This window comes from Budorcas taxicolor, chromosome 21 (genome assembly GCF_023091745.1).
Source record: "Budorcas taxicolor isolate Tak-1 chromosome 21, Takin1.1, whole genome shotgun sequence".
Taxonomy (NCBI): Eukaryota; Metazoa; Chordata; class Mammalia; order Artiodactyla; family Bovidae; genus Budorcas; species Budorcas taxicolor.
The window spans coordinates 9,274,051-9,301,967 of record NC_068930.1 but is presented as its reverse complement, the minus strand read 5'-3'; the positions used below and the strand labels follow the sequence as shown (position 1 = coordinate 9,301,967).

Sequence of the window (27,917 nt, the reverse complement as noted above, 5' to 3'; positions counted from 1 at the left end):
AAAAATAGACCAGATAAATTTTTAAAAAATTCTCATATCTTAATGTATTGTGTGTTTATATTTTACTACTTTCAAGAAAAGAAGAATTTAAATAGCATTCACAGTTATTATAAATCATGTTTGAAAGGATACCAAGATCTATTATTATGAATTAATTTAAAATATACCTTAAGTTAACATAATCATTTGCATTACAGATGCATTCATCTAGTGTTAGTCTATTGTTCAAACATTTCTTAGGCTAAGTTGGTATGCCTACTTGGAAAATTTTAACATCTGAAAATTTCTCTGTGGTTGGCTTGAAAATCAGCAAATCTAAAAGCTATCTAAGTTGTTGAGCTTAAAAATCTACTTTAAAAAAAATTCTACTTTATAATAAGACCGATGAGGATTTTGTTTTTAATTTAAACATTCTGGAAGTTAATTAATATTCTATAGATTAGTAAGCCCTAGTCTTTTAACTAAAGTCATTTTGTGGTGATTTTAATTAGAAAAATGCAATATAAAAAAAAACTGTTCACTATATTTTTATGCTTAAGTAAGAAAACAGAAAAATAATCAATATGGTCCAGGACATTCAAGAAAATTCTCCAGAAAGTCAATTCAGTGGATTTAATTAATCCATGAGGGAGCTCTATAGAAAGAGGGAGCAAAGGGTGGGAAAGATCATGCTGAATTAGTTTTTATCACAAAATTTAAAGATTCGTGAAGTCAGTAATATGTACATTCTGTGTAAGAAAGAGTCATTGCTGTCATACATAAATAGGTATTTGAGTTTTTATGCTTCAGAGTTATGTAGGAAAATCAATGTGTGTGCATGCTAAGTTGCTTCAGTCGTGTCCAACTCTTTGTGACCACATGGACTGTAGAACTCCAGGTTCCTCTGTCCATGGATCTTCCAGGGAAGAATACGTGAAAGTGAAAGTCACTCAGTCCTGTTCGACTCTTTGCGACCCCATGGACTGTGTAGTCCATGGAATTCTCCAGGCCAGAGTACTGAAGCCTTTCCCTTCTCCAGCGGATCTTCCCAACCCAGGGATTGAATCCACGTCTCCTGCATTGCAGGCGGATTCTTTACCAGCTGAGCCACAAGGGAAGCCCAAGAAGGGAAGCCCACTGGAGTGGGTAGCCTATCCTTTCTCCAGTGGATCTTCCTGACCCAGGAATTGAACCAGGGTCTCCTGCATTGCAGGCAGATTCTTTACCAACGGGGCTATAAGGGAAGCCCTAGAGTGTGTTGCTATTTCCTCATCCAGGGGAGTCTTCCTAACCCAGGGATTGAACCCACATCTCTTACATCTCCTGCATTGGCAGGAAAATCATAGCATTTAAGAACAAATTAGGGATGAAATTATTGGGGTATCGTGCGTATTCTTCCTGGTGAATGGGATAAACTCTCAGGCCAAAAGGAATGTCAGTAGATGAAGTTGCTGAAATGTTCATTTCATAAAGATGCTGCAATAACTTCTCAAAGTATCATCTTGATATATTTGGGGATCTCATACTCATTGATCCTGTCAGACATGTTGATTAGGCTGTAATCAGATTTAGATTGTAATTATCAGAACAGTGAGTAATTTCATATTCTCTAGGAAGTTTGGAAAGGAAGAATCCAAATATGGAAATACTCCTTTTCTCTTAATGTACAATGGGAACATAATTTTGCTTATGATAAGGATTACCTTATTTGAAGAATTACAGTACACTTGTGATCATTTAAAACCATTTCAGTGGCTCTTGTATTACTCAGTTCATTCAGTCTGTGCTCTCTTACTTTTTACAAAAAAGACTCATGGCAAGTTAGTATCATTTGTGTGTGAATTTTCCAATTGTATTTCAGACTTTAAGAAAAAAAGGCCTTAATGGTTGTGAGAGCCCTGATGCTGACGATTACTTTGAGCACAGTCCACTCTCGGAGGACAGATTCAGCAAACTAAATGAAGATAGTGATTTTATTTTCAAACGAGGCCCTGTAAGTACTTTTACTTTACCTCTCCTTTTTATTTGTTGATCCTTTTTGTTAACTTCATTATTTAGGCTCTGAACAAGAAGGAACACAGAGGGTGCGACAGCCCAGACCCTGATACTTCCTATGTGCTAACTCCACATACAGAAGAAAAATATAAAAAAATTAATGAGGAATTTGATAATATGATGCGGAATCATAAAATCGCAGTGAGTACTAAAGTATGGTTTGTGCTTTTATCTTGTGCATGAAGAGACTGACCACACCTCTTGTTGTTTGTTTTCACAGTGGGTGATGACAGCAGTAAGTAGAAGGAGGGAGGGGGGAGGTACAAATTTCTTTTGAATTTATAGAACGTCAAGATAAAATTGCGGAAATCTTAACAGTAGTACGTACATCTTCAGTGTCTTAAATGTAGAAGTGAAGAGAAAACATCCTAATCTGGGCTCTGCTACTATCTCCTTACTTTTGAATAGGGCATCTAAACATTCTAGATTCCAATTTGCTCATCTGTAAAGTGAATGAATTGGCTCATATAAATTTTTTAAGGTCCCTTCCAGCTTTAAATTCCCATGATTTTAAATATAAGGATGCATTTGAGACTTCCCTCTCCCTCTCATGACTTTTAAAATATTATATGGATTTTAGATTTTGAGACTATAAAATATAAAATAGCTAGATTTTATTACATAATTTGGTGCTTCAAAATTGTTTTTAATTATTTTATATAGTTGCTATAATAGTAGCTTACTTTTTGACTCTTTGTAAGTGTCCTAAAACAACTTGGCGACAGTACCTCCAAATTCCTATTCTTTTCTTGCACTGTCAGTGTTAAGGAAGAGCGCCTTGACTTGATTTTAATTTAAGGAAACAGTGTTCTTAAACTGGTTGCAAAACAAATAGTTATACTTAAAAAATTTTCCATGCTCACACATCTAATGGTAAAACAGTGCTCTTTTGATAGTTCAAAGAGTTCTCACTGAAGCTCCATTGGCAAGAGTTGCTTAAGACAGTTATTCTTGATCTAATTTTTCTAACACTATGTGTATGTGTTGTAGTCTTCCTGAATAAATTGGTGCCACTGCTATTTATTTCACTGCCAGAGTTAATTCTCTTAAAACTATGCCCGGAAGTATGTATTATGGATTATTTCTTCAGAATAGTCTGATGCTATAAGAAGCCCATGGACAACAGATTTAAGGAGATATTTTTGTGGTAATATCCTTCTTAGGGAACATAACAACAGAAAAAGTAAAATTCCTTTTGACCTCATATGGATGTTGGAGACCTTGCAGATAACATGAAGCTGCAAAAACTTTATATAAATAAAATTGCTTTACCTTTAAAAAATTTTTATCATGTATCTATTGTTTTATATCTTTTAATGAGTTATAATTTTCTCCCTGAAATAAACTATATCGAATAAAGTACTTAGTTATTTATACTCTTTCATCTTTGAATTAGTAGTATTACCTTAATTTGGAAATCACTGTTTTAAAATGTAGGGAGAGGAAAGTTTTTTATTTTCTCTCAAATTATAAAGAGGATTGTTATATTTATCATGGTTAACAAGTATAAGTGGCCTATGGAGGAAATGAAAGAGGAAAATAGAAAATACTGTTTTTAAGGGACCGTGGTATATTTTGGAGGAAAATAACATAACTTTGTAATTTAATCTTTATACATTTAAAGATAACTTGTCAGTAGTTAATTTTGCTTAAGTTTTTTTTTTGCATTTTTATTACACTTGTTGCATTGTGTTATATATACATATATAAAATTTGGCTTTTTTTTTTTAGTTTTGTCCATGAAGGTTAGTGAATTAAATCAGACCAGGGCAGATTTGATGTATGAAGTTTATAATACATGTACATCCTTTCTCTCTTTTGTTATATTTGGAATTTCCCAGCTGAAGTGTAATGTTACTAGACTGATTTTCATGTATATAAGTGCTAATTTATGCTTTCTTGGTAACAATGATGTATTTATAATGTTTTAAGTTGGACAGCACATCTTTAATATCAGGTTCTGGCCTTTCATGTTCATCTCTATGAATATTTGAAATATATAATGTACATATTATATTAGAATATATGTATTACTGTATAAAAATTGAAGTTGAAAATGTTCATGGTAAACATTCTCATATAATTGTAAAGAAAGTTAAACCTGCAAATTTATTTTAAGAACTTACCTCCATCCTCTACTTTTAGTAACTAGTGTTACCTTACCAAATTAAAGTGCATAAGTTATTAAATTTAATTAGATGAAAATGAAACTAACAGTCTTCTCTTCCTTGTTCTTTATTTACAGCCCGGTCTGCCACCTCAGAATTTCTCAATGTCTGTCACAGTCCCTGTGACCAGCCCCAGTGCTTTGTCTTACACTAACCCAGGGAGTTCGCTTGTGTCCCCGTCTTTGGCAGCCAGCTCTGCATTAGCAGATACAAGCATGCTCTCTCCACCCCAAGCCACATTACATAGAAATGTATCCCCTGGAGCTCCTCAGAGACCACCAAGTACTGGCAGTGCAGGTATGTACTGACACTTATTCTTCTGATTCTTTAGCTAAAAGAATGAAAAAACTAATTGCTGATATGAACAGTTTCTTATTCTGCTACTCTTAATGTTCTTGCTTTGATGAGCAAGTCACTACTACATAATTGCCCCCATTGTAAAGTATTTTTTTTTGAAAGTCTGTGGCGCTAGCATTGTACAGGTATTGTGGAACAAATAGAGAACCCGCCTATTTTGGAAAATAAGCTTTCCATATCATGGGGACACCATACCTAGACAGGCAGACAATTTATTTAGGATATCATAAAGGTTAAAAATTGATTGTGAGCCAGTTGTGTTAAAAAATAAATGGAGAAGTAGACTCACTTAGAATTAGAGCATTTTCTGCATCCCCTTCCTCCTGATTTGTTCATTAACTCAGAAATTTGAGGTGCATTTACTGCATCTCTGTGTATAATGCAATTATCTCCTGTCCCATTATTCCTAGATTTTATAGCACTCATTAGCACTGCCCTATTCTTGTCAATATATACTTCTTTGGTATTGAGTCACAAGACGGCAGACATGTCCAGAGCTTGATAGATGAGTGCCTGTATGTTTTGACTACATCATAATGCCTAGTTCAGACCGGGCTAGTTTTTATTTTCGTGTGTTTTAGGAATGAAGTGAGGGTTACCTCTGGTCAGTTCATCCTCATTCAGATAAGGAGAATCAGCCCACATTCACTTCTTGCCCTCTCTCCTCTCTCTGCAATGTTGTTAGGTGGGATGTTGAGCACTTCAGACCTCACAGTGCCAGATGGAGCTGGAAGCAGCCCAGTGGGTGAGTGAAGTCCTACTGCCTCACTTTGTTGGCATCTGTCTTATCTGGGATATAAGGAATACTGTCCCTCGAACAAGGGTTTCTACCAAGTAAAGAGGAAAATATGGGGATAAATGACTAGAGTAGACCATGCACTTTATGATTGGTTTAGTTATTGCTTTCACTAATACTTAAGAGTTTTTGATACCCCTGTGTTATTTCTCATACCTTGGCCTTACATTCACTTATTCATTCAGTAAATATTTATTGAATGCCTCCTTCATAGCAGACATTGTTCTTTTCTAAAGACTAAATTGCCTTAATACAATTTTTACATTAAGACAGTTTCTTAAAGAGAAGCTTTCTGTGTCTGTCCCTACCAAGGTCAGACTGTTAGCAGACTGCTGTATTTTACAATTATGTGAAATGTTTTCAGGGAGATTGCCATAGGAAGAAATAGTGGGCCTCGTTAAGAAGTCTGTCTCCAGAGGACCAGTTTTGATGGTCGCATGTGGAGCATTTACGTTTTGTCATGGTTGCTGCCAGATTGGCTCTTTTGCTTTGGAACCCCTCCCAAGATGACTCACAGTTTAAAAATTTCGTAAATGTGTCTGCCCAGCCCTGAAATCCTGGCAAAGATACATTATGATCTTAACATTACAGAAACATGGCATATATGCCACAGAGTCACAGGAATAGCTATTATTCTAGGGCACCATCAGACTTAGTTGTGTTGGTCTCTTCATGTATGATAAGCCCAGTTACCTTCATTTTTATCTGAAAGCAAGGGAAGGAATTCCTTTCTGTTTTTAGATACTGTGTGATCAAAGAGACATCTGAAAACAGACCACTTATAGAAAAATTCCCTATTACATATGTTCAACCCACTTATTCCAAAAATGTGAGGAGCTGCTTCCCTTGTGACTCAGCTGGTAAAGAATCCGCCTGCAATGTGGAAGACCCAGGTTCCATCCCTGGGTCGGAAAGATCCCCTGGAGAACAGAAAGGCTACCCACTTCAGTATTCTGTCCTGGAGAGTTCCATGGACTGTATAGGGGTCGCAAAGAGTTGGACATGACTGAGAAACTTCTACTTTTCAGCCGTAATAAAATTTTGATGATTGAATAACGTAATTTAAAATGATGAGAAAGAAAGAAACACATTATTTAATAAGAGTTACAAAACATATAATGGCCTAAAGTAGGAATAAATGCCTAATTGTTTCTGCCTCTGTAGTAACCTGGTTAATGGGCTCAATATATAGGACCCGTTATATGATCTTTTCAACAGATAATTAAATGTGAAGACATTCATAAAGCTCTTACCAATTATACATTAGGACTGCTGTCCTTGTAACTGTGTTTCCTAATATTCATAGTTTATTTTTTCTCAACTCTATTTTAGTTGTTTACATGCCCATATACTCTTTTTATTGGAAAAGGCAATGGCACCCCACTCCAGTACTCTTGCCTGGCAAATCCCATGGACAGAGGAGCCTGGTAGGCTGCGGTCCACGGGGTTGCGAAGAGTCAGACACGACTGAACGACTTCACTTTCACTTTTCACTTTCATGTACTGGGAAAGGAAGTGGCAACCCACTCCAGTGTTCTTGCCTGGAGAATCCCAGGGGCGGGCGAGCCTGGTGGGCTGACATCGGTGGGGTCGCACAGAGTTGGACACGACTGAAGTGACTTAGCAGCAGCATACTCTTTTTGTGTTGCGTTTTCCTATATGCTTTTATTCTCCCAACACTGTGCATCTTGCTCTCCTCTCTACTTTCCAGCCTGCTTAAGGCCAGAATCAATAATTTCTATTTTGTTTAATATTAATTTTGATTAGTTCTTAGTTTCAGTTCCAAAATTATTTTTATTTCATAACTATTTGAAGATTTCTAATGTGTTTTCCCTTTGCCTTTGTTTTTTCTTCTCATCCTTTGGCTTGATAAACATGATTCTCCTTCCTATCAAACAAGTCTTCTAATTCTCTTCTTGCTTTATTTTTGGTTTTTGTACTGTCCATACTTCCCTAAAGCTTTTTCTCTATTGTTTCTTATCTGCCATGCAACTATAAATCTAGACTTTGCTGCTGAGTTTTCTGTGTTCCATTTGATGATTTCAGACTCAGATTTTGTCATCGTCTTAATTTGACCTTTTACATATTATCTAATCCTGTTACTTTTATTTCTTTCTTAAATTCATGTTTCTTTTGTAAGCTTCCTCCGCTTGTTTCTAGACCCTCAGGTTTGGAGGGTCACATTAGTCACACTGTTGAAATCATGGCACGTCATCTCAGCATCTCTCAGTATGCTATTCACTTACCCTTTACACTTCTTCTCCACTCCTGTCCCCTTTCTCCTCCCCCACCCCCAGTCCCCAGTCATAGGCAACTGTTTTAATATGTTTAGTGCTAATAGTGTTAATTAATCATGTTAATGATCATAATTAGTGAACATGAATTTTTTTTTAATTTAAAATTTAAGTATTAAGATATTTTAACTGCTTAGTGAGTTACTTGAAAGTCTATTTGCTACTACACAATAATACAGTATAACCTCAGTCTTATGACACATCAAGATTGAATGTCTTGATTCCTCACTGGTTCATACTCTTATATGCCTATTTTACCTGTGCTAGGTATATTTCTACTTTTTCTACTTGTTTGCTTTATATCCTAAATGATGTTTTTGTTGTAACTGCTTTTTAACATGTACCACCTTAGAATTCAGATTCAACTAAGTAGACACATTGCATCACTTAATTCAGATACCAAATGGAAGTTATTATTTTTGTGTGGTACTTATAGCATACTTGTTTCTTGCTGTAAATTACCCCCCGCCCCAATAAATGGTCTCTCATAGGTATTGTAGAAGTATTGTTAGTTTTTGTGAAGAAGAGTCAGAAAATGTATTTTAGCCTATAATGATGCCGTTTTGGTTTAGTAGTTTGGAAAAATAGTTTAAACTCAGTTTTATCCCTGAAACCTTTTTTAATGTAAAGATTAAACATTTTAAATTCCCAGAGAAATTAAGAAGAAAATATATTAAAAATTGTGGATATGATTTCTCATCTACATTTTTCAAAGTATGTTTCTTGGAACTACATGAAAAGAATTACCTATATGAGTGGCAAACCTTGTACCAAGTAAAACTAAACAGGTTTCTTTACTGTAGGACATGTCAGAGCCTTTACAATGCTAACCTGTTTAGCATTTTTACTAATGCTTTAAACTGTGGTTATTCAAAGTGATGTTACAGTAGAACCCCCCCTTTTTTTTTTCTAATGAAAAATCATCTTGCAGGATTCAGTTCAGTTCAGTCACTCAGTTGTGTCCAACTCTTTGCAGCCTGAGGGACTGCAGCACGCCAGGCTTCCCTGTCCATCACCAACTCCCAGAGCCTACTCAAACTGATATCCATCCAGTTGGTGATGCCATCCAACCGTCTCATCCTGTGTCATCTCCTCCTCCTGCCTTCAGTCTTTCCCAGCATCAGGGTCTTTTCCTATGAGTCACTTCTTCAAATCAGGTGGTCAAAGTATTGGAGTTTCAGCTTCAGCATCAGTCCTTCCAATGAATATTCAGGACTGATTTCCTTTAGGATGGACTGGCTGGATCTCCTTGCAGTCTAAGGGACTCTCAAGAGTCTTTTCCAACACCACAGTTCAAAAGCATCAATTCTTCAGCATTCAGCTTTCTTTATATTCCAACTCTGACAGCTATACATGACTATTGGAAAAACCATAGCTTTGAGACCGACCTTTGTTGGCAAAGTAACGTCTCTGCTTTTTAATATGTTGTCTAGGTTGGTCATAGCTTTTCTTCCAAGGAGCAAGTGTCTTTTAATTTCATGGCCACAGTCACCATCTGCAGTGATTTTGGAGCCCCCCAAAACAGTCAGCCACTGTTTCCACTGTTTCCCCATCTGTTTCCTGTGAAGTGATGGGACCGGATGCCATGACCTTAGTTTTCTGAATGTTGAGCGTTAAGCCAACTTTTTCACTCTCCTCTTTCACTTTCATCAAGAGGCTCTTTAGTTCTTCACTTTCTGCCATAAGGGTGGTGTCATCTGCATATCTGAGGTTATTGATATTTCTCCCGGGAATCTTGATTCCAACTTGTGCTTCATCCAGCCCACCGTTTCTCATGATGTACTCTGCATATAAGTTAAATAAGCAGGGTGACAATATACAGCCTTGGTGCTGCTGCTGCTGCTGCTGCTGCTGCTAAGTCGCTTTAACCATATCCAACTCTGTGTGACCCCATAGACGGCAGCCCACCAGGCTCCCCTGTCCCTGGGATGCTCCAGGCAAGAACACTGGAGTGGATTGCCATTTCCTTCTCCAAAACATGAAAGTGAAAAGTGAAAGTGAAGTCGCTCAGTCGTGTCCAACTTGTAGCAACCCCACAGACTGCAGCCTACTAGGCTCCTCCATCCATGGGATTTTCTAGGCAAGAGTACTGGAGTGGCTTGCCATTGCCTTCTCCAACACAACCTTGACGTACTTCTTTTCCTATTTGGAACCAGTCTGTTGTTCCATGTCCAGTTCTAACTGTTGCTTCTTGACTTGCGTACAGATTCTTGAAGAGGCAGGTCAGGTGGTCTGATATTCCCATCTCTTCAGGAATATTACCGTTGTCATCCACACAGTCAAAGTCTTTTGTGTAGTCAATGAAGCAGAAGTAGATTTTTTTGTTTGGAGTTTCCTTGCTTTTTCTGTGATCCAGAGGATGTTAGCAATTTAATCTCTGATTCCTCTGCCTTTTCTAAACTCAGCTTACACATCTGGAAGTCTCTGTTCAGGTATTGTTGAAGCCTAGCTTGAATTTTGAGCATAATCTCGCTGGCAGTTGAAATGAGTGCAATTATATGGTAATTTGAACATTCTTTGGCATTGCCTTTCTTTGGGATTGGAATGAAAGCTGACATTTTCCAGTCCTGTGGAATTGCTGAGTTTTCCACATTTGCTGGCATACTGAGTGCAGCACTTTAACAGCATCATCTTTTAGGATTTGAAATAGCTCAACTGGAATTCCATCACCTCCACCAGCTTTGTTTGTAGTAATGCTTCCTAAGGCCCACTTGACTTCACACTCCAGGATGTCCTGCTCTAGGTGAGTGATCATGCCATTGTGGTTACCTTAGTCATTAAGAGCTTTTCTGTATCATTATTCTGTGTATTTTTGCCACCTCTTGTTAATCCCTTCTGTTAGGTCCTTGTTGTTTTTGTCCTTTATTGTGCCTATCTTGCATGAAATATTCCTTGGTATCTCCGATTTTCTTAAAAGAGATCTAGTCTTTTCAGTTCTACTGTTTTCCTCTATTTCTTTGCATTGTTCACTTAAGAAGGCTTTCTTATTTCTTCTTGCTATTCTCTGGAACTCTGCATTCAGTTGGGTATCTTTCCATTTCTCCATTGTCTTTTGCGGCTCTTCTTTTCTTAGCTCCCAGACAACCACTTTGCCGTCTTGTATTTCTTTTTCTTGGGGGTGGTTTTGGTCATGACCTCCTGTACAGTGTTAACAAACCTCTGTCAATAGTTCTTCAGGCACTCTGTGTACCAGATCTAGTCCCTTGAATCTGTTCATCACCTCCACTGTACAACGGATTTGATTTAAGTCCTACCTGAGTGGGCTAGTTGTTTTTCCTACTTCCTTCAGCTGGAGCCTGAATTTTCCAGTAAGGAGCTGATGATCCTGAGCCAGAGTCAGCTCTAGGTCTTGTTTCTGCTGACTGTATAGGGCTGCTCCATCTTCTGTAAAGAATATGATCTATCTGATATTCCTGTTGGCCGTCTGGTGATGTCCATGTGTAGAGTCATCTCTTGTGTTTTGGAAGAGGGTGTTTGCTATGACCAGTGTGTTCTCCTGGCAAAACTCTGTTAGCTTTTGCTCGGCTTCATCTTGTACTCCAAGGTCAAATTTGCCTGTTACTCCAGGTATCCAGGTCCCCTATGATGAAAAGGACATTTTTGTTGTGTTTGTTGTTAATTCTAGGAGGTCTTGTGGGTCTTTATAGAATTGTTCAACTTCATCTTCGACATTAGTGATTGGGGCATAGACTTGGATTACTGTGATATTGAGTGGTTTGCCTTGGAAACGAACTGAGATCATTCTGTCATTTTGGGTACCTGTAGAATAATAATAAAAAGAATAAAACACCCTTCCAGACCTTATTATTTCTGTTTGACATACCAGCAAATTACTAACTAAAAGCGCAATTAGGAGCAATACAAAATAAATGAAAAGCCTGCATTAAAAATGGACAATAGAACCAACTTCTTAGAAATTCCAGGGTTTGGGATTATTAGGCACAAACTTTGACTTTAACATAGCAATGTTTATTATGTCAAGGAAATAAAAAGTAGATTAAGAATTTTGTCCAGAGAACTGGCATTTTTAAAAAGGAACATTTGGAACTAAAAAATGTAATAGTGTTTAAAACTTATTAAGTGGGTTTTGTAAGAGATTTAGTCAAAGCAAAAGGGAAAATTGGTGAATTAAAAGATAAGACAGGAACAGTATTCAGAATTTTTGAGATTAAAGGATGGATAATTCAAAAGAAGATTAAGACCTACAAGGTACAGTGAGAAGTTGTAACATAGTTAAAATTGGAATCCCAGTAGGCAAAAAGGGAGAAAATTGGCCAGAAGCAGTATTTGAACAGATAATCACAGAGTTTTCTAAACCTGACAAACACATCAAGCCACAGATTCCAGCGACTGAACTGAACAGATTCCAGAAGGCTTATAAAACCCATGTGGGATGTAGGTAAAGTTGTGCTTTAAGAGAAATCTGTCTTTTAAAAGGAAGGCTGGAAAACCCTGAGCTAAATAATTAAATAAGCCTGTATCTCTGTAGGAACAAAAAAGTTAAAGAAAATTAGAAGTAAGTTATAAAGATAAGAGCAGAAGTTATTGAAATGTTATATTTGTATCAATGTTCAATTCAAAATATATTCTAATTTCTATTCTCTAATTTCCATTATAACCTCTGTTTTGATCTATAGTTATTTAGAAGTCAGTTTCCTAATTCCAAATGCATGGCGTTTTGTAGTTATCTTCGGGTATTGTTTTCTAGCTGAACTGTTTTGTTACCAGAGTACTTACCCTCCGTATGATTAAATTCTCTGAAATTTGTATACTTGTGTGTGTGGCTCAGCATGTGGTCAGATTTGGTTCTTTGCACACAAAATGACAGTTTTTGTTTTTATACAAAAAGAATGTAAACATTGGAAAAAATATTTATTCTATACTGTAAGCAGAGATTGTCCATTCTACTTGTTTTAACCAAATGTTTTATACTTAAAATATGTGATAACTTATTGTATTCGTCCACATTTAGAGACTTATGATAGACCAGTTCCAGGTAGTTTCACTTTATCTTTAAACTGCCATCAGTTTTACTGATCCTGTCATTTTCAAATGCATAATACATTTATAGGTGAACCCCCCATTTGCCTTAATCTTATTTTAACTTTTTTGGAGTCTTCTGTCTGTTTCTAAAAGCTGGAAGGCTTCAGGCCCATGTCCTATTGAAAGCAGAAGCATCCTTGAACTTTTTAAGTGTTGAATAAACTCTGAATATTCATTGAAAGGACTGATGCTGAAGCTCCAATACTTTGGCCAACTGATGGCGAAGAGCCAATTCATTGAAAAAGACCCTGATGCTGGAAAAGATTGAGGGCAAGAGGAGAAGCAGGTGGCAAAGGAATGAGATGGTTGGATGGCATCACCAACTCAATAGACATGAGTTTGAGCAAACTCCAGGAGATAGTGAAGGACAGGAAAGCCTGGCGTACTAAGAGTGGGATATCACTTAGCGACTGAACAACAACAAAACTCAGGATAAAAAGAGACTTGCTAAATAGGAAACCAGAGAAAGCCTAACCGTAAAGGAAAGATTGATCAGCTTGCCTGTGTTAAAATTTGGAACCTTTGTTCATCAAGATACCATAAAGAGAATGAAAAGGCAACATAGAGTCAGAGAATATATGTGGCGTACATATAAAACAGGTCTTTTTATGAAGAACACATACAAATTATAAAGAAAAGGAAAATTTAGTTTTTAAAAATGTGCATGAAAACAGACATTTCAAAAAAAAAAACTATCCAAGTGTCTAATAAACATGTGAAAAGAAGCTTGTGATTCACTAATCAAGGAAACGCAAAATTAAAACCACAGGATAGCATTGGGTACCTACCAAAGCAGCTAAAGCAAACTAGATAATACCAAGTGTTAACAAGAGTATGGAAAAGTCCAAACTCTTATATACTGACGATGGTAGTGCAAATTGGTGTGATCATTTTGACATTATCTACTCAGTTGCAAATATGTGTATTCCATGACCCAGCATTTTCACTCATCTTTATATACTAGAGAAGTGCATATTTGCATCATGAGCACCAAGAGATATGTAAAAGAATGTGCATGTCATTATTCGTTACAGCCAGCATCTAGAAAGAATCCAGATTTCTGTCCACAATAGAGTAGATGAGTATATGATAGTGTCTTCACACAGAGTAACGCTGTACTTCAGTGAGTATGAAGCAACTGTCAGCTCAGCTCAGCCGCTCAGTCGTGTCTGACTCTTTGTGACCCCATGAATTGCAGCATGCCAGGCCTCCCTGTCCATCACCAACTCCCGGATTTCACTCAGATTCATGTCCATCGAGTCAGTGATGCCATCCAGCCATCTCATCCTCGGTCGTCCCCTTCTCCTCCTGTCCCCAATCCCTCCCAGCATCAGGGTCTTTTCCAATGAGTCAGCTCTTCGCATGAGGTGGCCAAAGTACTGGAGTTTCAGCTTTAGCGTCATTCCTTCCAAAGAAATCCCAGGGCTGATCTCCTTCAGAATGGACTGGTTGGGTCTCCTTGCAGTCCAAGGGACTCTCAAGAGTCTTCTCCAACACCACAGTTCAAAAGCATCAATTCTTCGGCGCTCAGCCTTCTTCACAGTCCAACTCTCACATCCATACATGACTGACTACTGGAAAAACCATAGCCTTGACTAGACGGACCTTAGTCAGCAAAGTAATGTCTCTGCTTTTGAATATGCTATCTAGGTTGGTCATAACTTTTCTTCCAAGGAGTAAGCGTCTTTTAATTTCATGGCTGCAGTCACCATCTACAGTGATTTTGGAGGCCAGAGAAATAATGTCTGACACTGTTTCCACTGTTTCCCCATCTGTTTCCCATGAAGTGATGGGACCAGATGCCATGATTTTTGTTTTCTGAATATTGAGCTTTAAGCCAACTTTTTTACTCTCCTCTTTCTCTTTCATCAAGAGGCTTTTTAGTTCCTCTTCACTTTCTGCCATAAGGGTGGTGTCATCTGCATATCTGAGGTTATTGATATTTCTCCCAACAATCTTGATTCCAGCTTGTGCTTCTTCCAGCCCAGCATTTCTCATGATGTACTCTGCATATAAGTTAAAGAAGCAGGGTGACAATATACAGCCTTGACGTACTCCTTTTCCTATTTGGAAGCAGTCTGTTGTTCCATGTCCATTTCTAACTGTTGCTTCCTGACCTGCATACAGATATCTCAAGAGGCAGGTCAGGTGGTCTGATATTCCCATCTCTCTCAGAATTTTCCACAGTTTATTGTGATCCACACAGTCAAAGGCTTTAGCATAGTCAATGAAGCAAAAATAAATGTTTTTCTGGAACTGTCTTGCTTTTTCCATGATCCAGTGGATGTTGGCAGTTTGATCTCTGGTTCCTCTGCCTTTTCTGAAAACCAGCTTGAACATCAGGAAGTTCACAGTTCAAGTATTGCTGAAGCCTGGCTTGGAGAATTTTGAGCATTACTTTACTAGCATGTGAGATGAGTGCAAGTGTGCGGTAGTTTGAGCATTCTTTGGCATTGCCTTTCTTTGAGATTGGAATGAAAACTGAGCTTTTCCAGTCCTGTGGCCACTGCTGAGTTTTCCAAATTTGCTGGCATATTGAGTGCTGCACTTTCACAGCATCATCTTTCAAGATTTGAAATAGCTCAACTGGAATTCCATCACCTCCACTAGCTTTGTTCGTAGTGATGTTTTCTAAGGCCCGCTTGACTTCACATTCCAGGATGTCTGGCTCTAGATGAGTGATCACACCATCGTGATTATCCGGGTTGTGAAGATCTTTTTTGTCCAGTTCTTCTGTGTATTCTTGCCACCTCTTCTTAATATCTTCTGCTTCTGTTAGGTCCAGACCATTTCTGTCCTTTATCGAGCCCATCTTTGCATGAAATGTTCCCTTGGTATCTCTAATTTTCTTGAAGAGATGTCTAGTCTTTCCCATTCTGTTGTTTTCCTCTATTTCTTTGCATTGATTGCTGAAGAAGGCTTTCTTGGCTCTTCTTGCTATTCTTTGGAACTCTGCATTCAGATGCTTATATCTTTCCTTTTCTCCTTTGCTTTTCGCTTCTGTTCTTTTCACAACTATTTGTAAGGCCTCCCCAGACAGCCATTTTGCTTTTTTGCATTTCTTTTCCATGGGAATGGTCTTTATCCCTGTCTCCTGTACAGTGTCACAAACCTCATTCCATAGTTCATCAGGCACTCTATCTATCAGATCCAGGCCCTTAAATCTATTTCTCACTTCCACTGTATAATCATAAGGGATTTGATTTAGGTTCCTACTTTCTTCAATTTAAGTCTGAATTTGGTAATAAGGATTTCATGATCTGAGCCACAGTCAGCTCCTGGTCCTGTTTTTGTTGACTGTAATCAAACTAGCAGTATTCTTTGGGGTTCTAGCAGTGTTCTTTTTCTTGGTCTGCTAATGGTTTCAGGGTTCATATGGTAAATCCTTGCTCCTCTAACTTTTTGTTTTGTACAATTTTCTGTATATGTATTAAAAGTTTTAGAAATACACTTTGCTGTTAAAAATAATTATAATCACATATGTTGAGATACTTAAAACTATAGGAGAATGTAATTGTATAGTAGTATACTATACAAATAGTAGTTATACTATTAATTGTATTATATACTATTAATTGTATTATATAATAGTTATACTATTAATTCTGAAATTTAGAGAGAAAAAAAGTTCACACATTCACACTCACAAAGATTTGGTGGCCTTTTGAGTCTGAGCTTTACTGTCTGCATGTCGCAGCTGATAGGCAGCTTAATCTTAAAATCATGAAGTGAGTCGGTATAAAGACAAGCCAACAACAGCCAAGGTCGGCAAAGTGCAAAGCTGTAAAGACTGTGGGTCCTCTATGTTCAACTCTGCAGGCACTGAGCCTGCAGCCACTTTCCCAAGCCATCTTATGTGAGAGAATAGATTTTTTTCATTCTTAAGAGAAATAGGAAATAGAGACACAGGCATAGAGAACAAATATATGGATACCAAGGGGGAAGAGGTTTGGGATGGTATTAACACATACACACTGTTGATACTGTGTATAAAATGGAACAGTAATGAGAACATACTCTACAGCATAGGAACTCTACTTAATTAATGTACTGTGGTGACCTGTAGGGCAAGGAAATCTAAAAAGGAGGGAATTGTATGTATAGCTGATTCATTTTGCTCTACAGTAGAAACTAACACATTGTAAAGCAACTAAAGTCCAGTAAAAATGTAAAAGAGAAGATAAAGTACAAGCCGCATCTAATATTTGATAAATGGATAAACATTTAATGCCCTTAAATGTGCAATGCAGAAAAGAAACCTAACTAGTATTTTTAAAATTGAAAAGGATGTTCATTGTTGATCATAATCATAAATTCAAATAAAAATGAAACCAAAAATCCCCACCTAGTAATTGCCAACTATTGCCACTTTTTATTGTGACATGGAAGGCTGATGAACGTGGTTAAAGCTGATGATCTGTTATTTGTTTGTAGTATTGCAAATTAGTAACAGTCGTTTTGGAAAGTTATTGACAGGATATTTCAGTAGTCATAAAAACACCCATTTTCCTCTAAGATATGTAAGAAATATGTAAGTTATCACATTTCTAAGAATCTCTCCTAAAGAAATCAATCAGATTATGCAAAGGTTCCTTGCAACATTATTTCTAGTAGGGAATAACAGGAAAATATCAACATATTCAACATATGAAAATTAAGTAAATTAAAAATTTCAACTTAATTCCTTTTTAGTTGTGATTTAAAACTATGCCAAAAATATATACATGGAAAGGAGAAGAAACCTGAAATGATTATAATAGTTAGAATAGTGGGAATGTCTGTGTTCCCTCCTTTTTTTCTAGTTTTTGAACTTTGTTGTTCTTGTTGAGTCTCTGAGTCCTGTCCAACTCTTTGCAACCCCATGAACTGCAGCACACCACCCTTCCTTGTCTTTCACTATCTACCGGAGTTTGCTTAAACCCATGTCCATTGAGTCGGTGCTGCCATCCAACCATCTCACCATCTGTCACCCTCTTCTCCTATTGCCCTCAATCTTTCCCAGCATCAGGGTCTTTTCCAATGAGTCGGGTCTTTTCCAGTGAGTCAGCTCTTTGCATCAGATAGCCAAAGTATTGGAGTTTCAGTATCAGCAACAGTCCTTCCAATCAATGTTCAGTGTTGATTTCCTTTAGGATTGACTGGTTTGATCTCCTTGCAGTCCAAGGGAGGACTCACAAGAGTCTTCTCCAACACCACAATTCAGAAGCATCAATTCCTTGGCACTCAGCCTTCTTTATGGTCCACCTGTACATGACTGCTGGAAAAACCATAGCTTTAACTGTATGGACCTTTGTCAGCAAAGTGATGTCTCTGCATTTTAATATGCTGTTGTCTAGGTTTGTGATAGCTTTTCTTCAAAGGAACAAGCGTCTGTTAATTTCGTGACTGCAGTTACCATCCACAGTGATTTTGGAGCCCAAGAAAATAAAATTTTGTCATATCTATTTGCCATGAAGTGATGGGACCGGATGCCATCTTAGTTTAATGAATGTTGAGTTTTAAGCCAACTTTTTCACTAGGCTCTTGAGTTCCTCTTCAGTTTCTGCCTTTAAAGTGGTATCTGCCTATCTGAGGTTGTTGATATTTCTCCCAGCAATCTTGATTCCAGCTTGTGAGTCTTCCAGCCCAGCATTTCACATGATGTACTCTGCATATAAATTAAATAAGCAGGGTGACAAAATGCAGCCTTGACAGTATGATACCTCTTCAGTCATAAAATTATTATAGTAAATTGGAGCATTCATTTGTTTTTTTCTTATAGAATGATTTTGTAAGTATGTTATATATGTTGTTGTCCAAATAAAACCTGCTAGTTTTGCACATATTATAAATTGTATACATTGATCATGGAGGCAATCTGCTTATTGAATATGGTTTACTAAGTAAATTTCTCTAGAGAGAATTTTCATTTAATACTCAGGTAATGCTGTAATTGAGATGATTTGGGGAACTCTTTAACCTTGGGCCTATGTTCAAAGATCAAGCAAAGTAAAATCACCAAAATCCAGCAATTTCACTTTTCTAAAACATTTAGAGAAAGAGAAATATATTGGAGTAGAATGAGCTCAGTGAGATCTTGGAGTTGATTAGGGTTGAGTGAAGGTAATGAGGATTTGCGTTACAGCAGAGGCAGTGACACTTAAAAAGAAGAGATAGGTATGGAGAAAGGGATTATCAAGAAAGACTAGCAAAGCTTGATAGCTCTATGAAAGTGAGAATGGGCAGGATGGAGGAAGCAGTAGAACAGTCATTTAAAACAGGTTGAGTATGAAATGACAGCAGCATATCTGGGAGAAACTTCCCACCACATGGTTGTGTGTAGCCTGGAAATTAGGAGACACAAAGCAGAAATACAGATTTAAGAGTCATTGAGGCAGAGGTTGAAGCCATGGGGATGCATGAAGTCTCTAAAAGAGAAGGAGAATGTAGCCTTTCAGGACTGTGCACTCAGAAGAGGTTTAGAGGGAATACAGAAGAACCTGAATCTCATGATTTTCTGTTTTCGATCCTAAGTGTTTAATGGACAAAATCCATGTTCATCATATAGGAATTTTCATTGAATCAAGTAAATAAGTCATCATTGATTTTAAAACCCATGATCTTTTTAAATTTTAGAAACTTAATTTCTTTATACAAATGACATAATTTCTATAGACTTTAAATATATTTTCATTCATTTACTTTTTTATTGAGTAATCTGCTGAAAGTTTGATTTTATGATAAACTTGTCAACTATGACAGAGTTAATTATTAACCTTGCTTTGGATGAATTTTTCAGAATCTTTGGAGATTTTCAAAATCCTTTCCATGTCAGTTCAACCTCTCAGGTAGATTCATAGTAATAAGCCTTAGAAGAGTAGAATTAAGCACATGGGAGTGCTTGTTTCCAGCCACGTCAGTGCAATATTTCAGCTGATAAGATATTCTGAAATAAGAGCCAGATTGATACAATTGAATGACTTGCCTTAGAGCTATAGGACCATAATTAAGATTAGCTTTGTCAACTTTCTAGAGGTATTAGTATGCAATGCTAAGCATTGTTGTCACAGTGGTATCAAGGCATAAGTTATCATAAAGCCTGAAAACACATTTTAATAAAAGTCACATTATATTGGGTTTATTCATTTAGAGTCAGTACTTTATTCCTAAATTTGTAGGCTGTGACAAGATGAGTTATATACTTAAAAGTATATACTTCAAAAGTTTGTCCCAACAATATCTTCTTTTTGGTCATAAAAAAATGAACTGGAAGTAAGATGGCATACATTAGGTAGTATATCACTATACTCCACAAAATAATGAATGGTACATCTGTTTCAGTCTGGCAAGTTACCAAATGCTTTTTACATCATCTTGTAATCATCCGCTGCAGACTCTGACTTCACACTCAGAAATATCATGCTTTTAGGTCCCCTTTCATTCTTGTAATTTGATTATCATGGGTTACTCTGGTACATAGATTCCTCATGGAAAAAGTTAGTATTTCTTGATAATGCATTTTTCTAAATTATACCTTTGCATCATTTTATAATGTATTTGAGAGGAAATACTGCTTTATCCTTCAGGTTTGAGTGCAAATCAAGTAAATAAGAGTCTTCTATATATTATCAGAGAAATTGAGAACACATATTCATGCCTTTTTTTTAAGAGAAATAGTTTTAATCTTATTTATTTGATGAGCATTTTATATCCAATTGACTTGCTTAGCAGTTCAGTTCAGTCAGTGAGCTGTGTCCAACTCTTTGTGACCCCATGGACTGTAGCACGCCAAGGTTCCCTGTCCATCACCAACTCCCAGAACTTGCTCAAACTCATGTCCATCAAGTCATTGATGGCCATCCAACCATCTCATCCTCTGTCGTCCCCTTCTCTTCCCTGCCTTCAGTCTTTCCCAGCATCAGGGTCTTTTCCAATGAGTCAGTTCTTCGCATCAGGGGGCCAAAGTATTGGAGTTTCAACTTCAGCATCCGTTCTTCTAATGAATATTCAGGACTGATTTCCTCTAGGATTGATCTCCTTTCAGTCCAAGGGACTCACAAGGGTCTTCTCCAACACCACAGTTCAAAAGTGTCAGTTCTTCAGCTCTCAGCTTTCTTAATGGTCCAACTCTCACATCCATCCATACATGACTAATGGGAAAACCATAGCTTTGACTAGATGGAACTTTGTAGGCAAAATAACATGTCTTGCTTTTTAATATGCTGTCTAGGTTGGTCATAGCTTTTCTTCCAAGGAGAAAGCGTCTTTTAATTTCATGGCTGCAGTAACCATCTGCAGTGTTTTTGAAGTCTCTCACTGTTTCCATTGTTTCCCCATCTGTTTACCATGAAGTGATGGGACCAGATGCCATGATCTTAGTTTTCTGAATGTTGAGTGTTAAGCCAGCTTTTTCACTCTCCTCTTTCACTTTCACCAAGAGGCTCTTTAATTCTTCTTCACTTTCTGCCGTAAGTGTGCTGTCATATGCATATCTGAGGTTATTGATAATTCTCCCAGAAATCTTGATCTCAGCTTGTGCTTCATCCAGCCCGGCATTTCGCATGATATACTCGGCATATAAGTTAAATAAGCAGGGTGACAATATGCAGCCTTGTTGTACTCCTTTCCTGATTTGGAACCAGTCTGTTATTCCATGTCCAGTTCTAACTGTTGCTTCTTGATCTGCGTACAGATTTCTCAGGAGGCAGATAAGGTGATGTGGTATTCCCATCTCTTAAAGAATTTTCCAGTTTGTCGCAATCCACACAGTCAAAGGCTTTTGCGTAGTCGTAAAGCAGAAATAAATGTTTTTTTGGAACTCTCTTGCTTTTTCGTTTACCCAGCGGATGTTGTCAATTTGATCTCTGGTTCCTCTGCCCTTTCTAAATCCAGCTTGAACATCTGGAAGTTCACAGTTAATGTACTGTTGAAGCCTACTTGGAGAATTTTGAGCATTACTTTGCTAGCATGTGAGAGGAGTGCAATTGTGCAGTAGTTTGAGCATTCTTTGGCATTGCCTTTCTTTGGGATTGGAATGAAAACTAACCTTTTCCAGTCCTGTAGCCACTGCTGAGTTTTCCAAATTTGCTGGCATATTGAGTGTCGGAGTTTAACAGCATCATCTTTTCAGATTTGAAATAGCTCAACTGTAATTCCATCACCGCTGCTAGCTTTGTTCATAGTAATGCTTCCTAAGGCCCGCTTGACTTCACATTCTAGGATGTCTGGCTCTAGGTGAGTGATCACACCATCATGGTTATCTGGGTCATGAAGATCTTTTGTGTACAGTTCTTCTATGTATTCTTGCCACGTCTTCTTAATATCTTCTGCTTCTGTTCGGTCCATACTGTTTCTGTCCTTTATCGAGCCCATCTTTGCATGAAATGTTTCCTTGATATTTGATTTTCTTGAAGAGATCTCTAGTCTTTCCCATTCTGTTGTTTTCCTCTATTTTTCTAATTCTTAAGGAAAGTTAAAAACTAGGAGTTAGATGATTAAAGTTATAGAAATCACAAATACTTAATGAAGACCTGAGTGGCAGCTAAAGAAATAGAACAGCTCTAGGTAGAGCTGTAAAGAAGAAGTACTCAGTGAAAATAAGGCTTTAGAGCTGAGTGCTAAATAAGCTTCAGTTAATGAGATGCCCTGAACTTAGTAGGAATGCCCTGTTTTCTTGTGAGAATGAATGAATAGGTTGATCTCAGGCATCTTCTTATATCCCCCATCATCTCTGTCCCTCAGTCAGAGAGACCCCTTTAGGAACATCTTGTGTTTCAAGTTTCTCTGAGCAGGTCCAAGTAGTAAGGCTGGGAACAAGTGGTGTTAGTCTTAATGTATTTCAGACTAGGTTGACATTTTTATTTTTATTTTTTGCTTATTCAAAGATAATATGGTTATGAGTATTATTATAAGATTCACTTGAAACCTGGGGCTGAGGAAAACATATTTGTACCAAAGTATTTTAATGACTTGTTTCATATAATGAATGAATTCTCTTTTTTCCAGGGAATGGATTTGTAAACTCAAGAGCTTCTCCAAATTTGATCGGAACTACTGGTGCAAATAGTTTAGGCAAAGTTATGCCTACAAAGTCTCCCCCTCCTCCAGGTGGTGGCAGTCTTGGAATGAACAGTCGAAAACCAGATCTTCGAGTTGTTATCCCCCCTTCCAGCAAGGGCATGATGCCTCCACTGGTACGTTAAACTTTTCATTCTTTAAAACATGCATTTTATACATAGTATATGTTTTCCTTTGGAATTTTCTGTACTTCCATGGGATCTAGACCTTTTCCTAATGAGTATTTCTATTGGAAATTAGTATTTGAAGAGACAAGTCTGTTTTAAGTACACAAAAACAGATTATGAAAAAACTGGAGATAAACCTACTTAATGGTTATTTAAAGTAAAGCTAAATATGAAGAAGTTATTATGTTAATTTTCATTTACTGGACTGGAATCTTTACTTAGAGATCTCATCCTCAATTTGATAAATTAAACTTGACTTAAGTAGTTCTCTGTGCTTTTGCATAGTTTCAGTATCTTTAGCATATTCCTTTCTGTAATAAAAACTCGATTTGTTAGAAAGTTCTACATACAAAGAGAACTATTATAGAATAGGAAAGAATGCATAAAAACTTCTGCTAATAAGTTTTTTTGTTTACTCCTTCTCAAATAACCTTCCCATTTAACTCTATAAAGAATATAGGTCTTCCCACTCTAGCCCTTAACAATGTTCCAGCCTTGTTTGCTTTTGAATCCTGGGTCTATGAAGAAGGGGAGAATGTTTATCAACTTAGCTTTCTACAGAAAAAGTTATATATGCAAGTTTTACCTGTCTGACTTCAAACAATCAGTGTGATGTACCAGGTGGTCTTTCTACTATGCAGCTGCTGAACTTGCTGTTTGATTGATTTTTAAGTAAAAGCAGTGCTATCAGGGTTTAGATAATTATTCTACACTGTATAATACTTTATGGATTCCCAGACGTCTTTATGTGCATTGTATCATTGGAAGCTCAAACTGTGATCTTCGCTAGGTAAGATAAGGAGACCAAGGGAAAGGTCAGTACTGGTCCAACATAGTGCAAAAGAGAGCCAGAACTTAAACTCATTAAGTCAAAAAGCAAAGTGCTTTTTCTTTCAGATATATAGAAAACTGAAAACTTGCTCCCAGCCTTACACTAAACAAAATATTGGACAAGCAAGTTCATAGTTTTTCTTGAACACATTGTAGTATTGAGATTTCAGGGGACCAGCTGGCCCAGACTCTAGGAAGGGACAGATACTACAGGGAGAGAACATTGGAGCATGGACTTATCTGGGCAAGACACAGATAATGAGTTAAGCTAGGGTGATTGGTGAATTGCTGGAGGCCAAGTGTTCACAGGAAGAGCTCTGTAAAACCTCTGGGATAGCGATATCAGTTCAGTTCAATCGCTCAGTCGTGTCCGACTCTTTGCGACCCCATGAATCGCAGCACGCTGGGCCTCCCTGTCCATCACCAACTCCCAGAGTCCACTCAAACTCATGTCCATCGAGTCAGTGATGCCATCCAGCCATCTCATCCTCGGTCGTCCCCTTCTCCTCCTGTCCCCAATCCTTCCCAGCATCAGGGTCTTTTCCAATGAGTCAGCTCTTCACATGAGGTGGCCAAAGTACTGGAGTTTCAGCTTTAGCATCATTCCTTCCAAAGAAATCCCAGGGCTGATCTCCTTCAGAATGAACTGGTTGGATCTCCTTGCAGTCCAAGGGACTCTCAAGAGTCTTCTCCAACACCACAGTTCAAAAACATCAATTCTTCGGTGCTCAGCTTTCTTCAAAGTCCAACTCTCACATCCACACATGACCACAGGAAAAACCATAGCCTTGTCTAGATGAACCTTTGTTGGTAAACGAATGTCTCCGCTTCTAAATATGCTACCTAGGTTGGTCATAACTTTTCTTCCAAGGAGTAAGCGTCTTTTAATTTCATGGCTGTAGTCACCATCTGCAGTGATTTTGGAGCCCAGAAAAATAAAGTCTGACACTGTTTCTACTGTTTGCCCATCTATTTCCCATGAAGTGATGGGACCAGATGCCATGATCTTCGTTTTCTGAATGTTGAGATTTAAGCCAACTTTTTTACTCTCCTCTTTCTCTTTCATCAAGAGGCTTTTTAGCTCCTCTTCACTTTCTGCCATAAGGGTGGTGTCATCTGCATGTTTGAGGTTATTGATATTTCTCCCGGCAGTCTTGATTCCAGCTTGTGTTTCTTCCAGCCCGTGATGTACTCTGCATAGAAGTTAAAGAAGCAGGGTGACAATATACAGCCTTGACGTACTCCTTTTCCTATTTGGAACCAGTCTCTTGTTCCCTGTCCAGTTCTAACTGTTACTTCCTGACCTGCATACAGATTTCTCAAGAGGCAGGTCAGGTGGTCTGGTATTCCCATCTCTCTCAGAATTTTCCACAGTTTATTGTGATCCACACAGTCAAAGGCTTTGGCATAGTCAATAAAGCAGAAATAGATGTTTTTCTAGGACTCTCTTGCTTTTTCGATGATCCAGCGGATGTTAGCAATTTGATCTCTGGTTCCTCTGCCTTTTCTAAAACCAGCTTGAACATCTGGAAGTTCACAGTTCAAGTATTGCTGAAGCCTGGCTTGGAGAATTTTGAGCATTACTTTACTAGTGAGTGACATGAGTGCAGTTGTGTGGTAGTTTGAGCATTCTTTGGCATTGCCTTTCTTTGGGATTGGAATGAAAACTGACCATTTCCAGTCCTGTCGCCACTGCTGAGTTTTCCAGATTTGCTGGCATATTGAGTGCAGCACTTTCACAGCATCATCTTTCAAGATTTGAAATAGCTCAACTGGAAATCCATCACCTCCACTAGCTTTGTTCATAGCGATGCTTTCTAAGGCCCGCTTGACCTCCCATTCCAGGATGTCTGGCTCTAGGTTAGTGATCACAGCATCATGATCATCTTGGTCCTGAAGCTCTTTCTTGTACAGTTCTTCTGTGTAATCTTGCTACCTCTTAATATCTTCTGATTATGTTAGGTCCATACCATTTCTGTCTTTAATGAGCCCATCTTTGTGTGAAATATTCATTCCTTTGGTATCTCTGATTTTGTTGAAGAGATCTCCAGTCTTTCCCATTCTGTTGTTTTCCTCTATTTCTTTGCATTGATCGCTGAGGAAGGCTTTCTTGTCTCTTGCTATTCTTTGGAACTCTGCATTCAGATGCTTATATCTTTCCTTTTCTCCTTTGCTTTTCACTCTGTTTTTTTCACAGCTATTTGTAAGGCCTCCCCAGACAGCCATTTTGCTTTTTTGCATTTCTTTTCCATGGGAATGGTCTTGATATCTGTCTCCTGTGCAATGTTACGAACCTCCGTCCATAGTTCATCAGGCACTCTATCTGTCAGATCTAGGCCCTTAAATCTATTTCTCACTTCCACTGTATAATCATAAGGGATTTGATTTAGGTTCCTGCTTTCTTCAGTTTAAGTCTGAATTTGGCAATAAGGATCTCATGATCTGAGCCACAGTCAGCTCCTGGCTAGTCAAGTCTTAGGCTCTCTTGCAGAAAAAATTGGGAATGTTCTGAAAAAAAATCTCCTTTTTGGTATACCGCTGGGATAGGGGAAGAGCCACCTCTACAGAATGGGCAAAAAGTTTTCTCTGGGTACTTCTGTTTCACTCCTGTGGAATAGGAGTCTTAATCTGTGTGGAGATGAGCAACACAAATGGTCACCCTTGGGGGACTGGTGAATTCCCACTGTACTGGGGCAATGGGACAGGGGAACTCTTTCAGCCTGTGGTGAAGGAGAAGAAACAGTGCCATATCATGCCAGAATTTCTTAGAAGGCTGCAGCCTGATGCATAACACAAAGGAGAAGCCTTAAAACTGAGAATGTAGCAGTTTTCTTTGGGAAAAAACAAGCAAAAATACCTCTAGCAAACCAGTCTTCCACTGCCCCCAGAGGCATTTGAGGCCTGTGGTAACTATACTGAGGGTAACAATACCAACAACGAAACACAAACTCAGCCTAGTTCTTAATTAAATTAACTCAAACTCTGCACTAAAGGCCTGGTAGGAGGAAGACCTATAGGTCTACTGTAAGTAAAAATCGTCCAGACTGAAATATAAACAGAAGTTGTTGCTGTTCTCAGTCATGTCTGACTCTTTTCCACCCCATGGACTGCAGCATACCAGGGTTTCCTCTCCTTCACCATCTCCTGGAGTTTGCACAGACTCATGTCCATTGAGCTGGTGATGCCATCCAGCCATCTCATCCTGTCTCCCACTTTTCCTCCTGTCCTCAATCTTTCCCACCATCAGGGTTTTTTCTAATGAGTCGGGTCTTTGCATCAGGTGGCCAAAGTATTGGAGCTTCAGCATCAGTCCTTGCAGTGACTATTCAGGGTTAATTTCCTTTAGGATTGACTGGTTTGATCTTTTTGCTGTTCATGGGACTCTCAAGAGTCTTTTCCAGCACCACAGTTCAAAAGCATCAATTTCTTGGTGCTCAGCCTTCTTTATGGTCCAACTATCACACCCATGCATGACTACAGGAAAAACCATAGCTTTGACTAGACCAACTTTGTCAGCAAAGTGATATCTCTGCTTTTTAATATGCTGTCTAGGTTTGTCATGACTTTTCTTCGAGGAATAAGTGTATTTTAATTTCATGGCTGCAGTCAGTGTCCACAGTGAGTTTGGAGCCCAAGAAAATAAAATCTGTTGCTGTTTGCATTTTCCCCCATCTATTTGCTATGAAGTGATGGGACTGGATGTCATCATCTTTGTTTTTTGAATGGTGAGTTTGAAGCCAACTTTTTCACTCTCCTCTTTCACCTTCATTGACAAGCTCTTTAGTTCCTCTTGACTTCTGCCATTAGGGTTGTATCATCTGCATATCTGAGGATATTTATTTCTCCCAGCAATCTTGATTCCAACTTGAGCTTCATCCAGCCTGTCATTTCACATGATGTACTCTGTGTGTAAATTAAATAAGCAGGGTGCCAATATACAGCCTTGACGTACTCCTTTCCCAATTTGGAACCAGTCTGTTGTACCATGTCCAATTCTAACTGTTGCTTCCTGACCTGCATACAGATTTCTCAGGAGGCAGATAAGGTGGTGGGGTATTTGCATCTCTTTAGGAATTTTCCAGTTTGTTGTGATCCACAGAGTCAAAGGCTTTAGAGTAGTCAAGGAAGCAGAAGTAGTCGTTTCTCTGGAATTCCTTTGCTTACTCTATGA

General features: G+C 38.1%; 1 protein-coding gene across 4 annotated transcripts in view; it reads left to right on the top strand.

Annotated features, from left to right (window-relative positions):
• The window catches only part of MEF2A (myocyte enhancer factor 2A), a 183,225-nt gene that overhangs the window by 134,038 nt on the left and 21,270 nt on the right, over positions 1–27,917 (top strand). For 2 of the 4 annotated variants that reach the window (XM_052659377.1, XM_052659375.1), the window contains exons 4-7: positions 2,038–2,175; positions 4,280–4,499; positions 5,245–5,304; positions 22,677–22,864. In XM_052659377.1, the coding sequence (XP_052515337.1) occupies positions 2,038–2,175; positions 4,280–4,499; positions 5,245–5,304; positions 22,677–22,864 (606 nt within the window). Of the gene's footprint in view, positions 1–1,840; positions 1,973–2,037; positions 2,176–4,279; positions 4,500–5,244; positions 5,305–22,676; positions 22,865–27,917 lie in introns of all 4 variants that reach the window. The other 2 variants (XM_052659379.1, XM_052659376.1) reach the window with 1 other exon arrangement.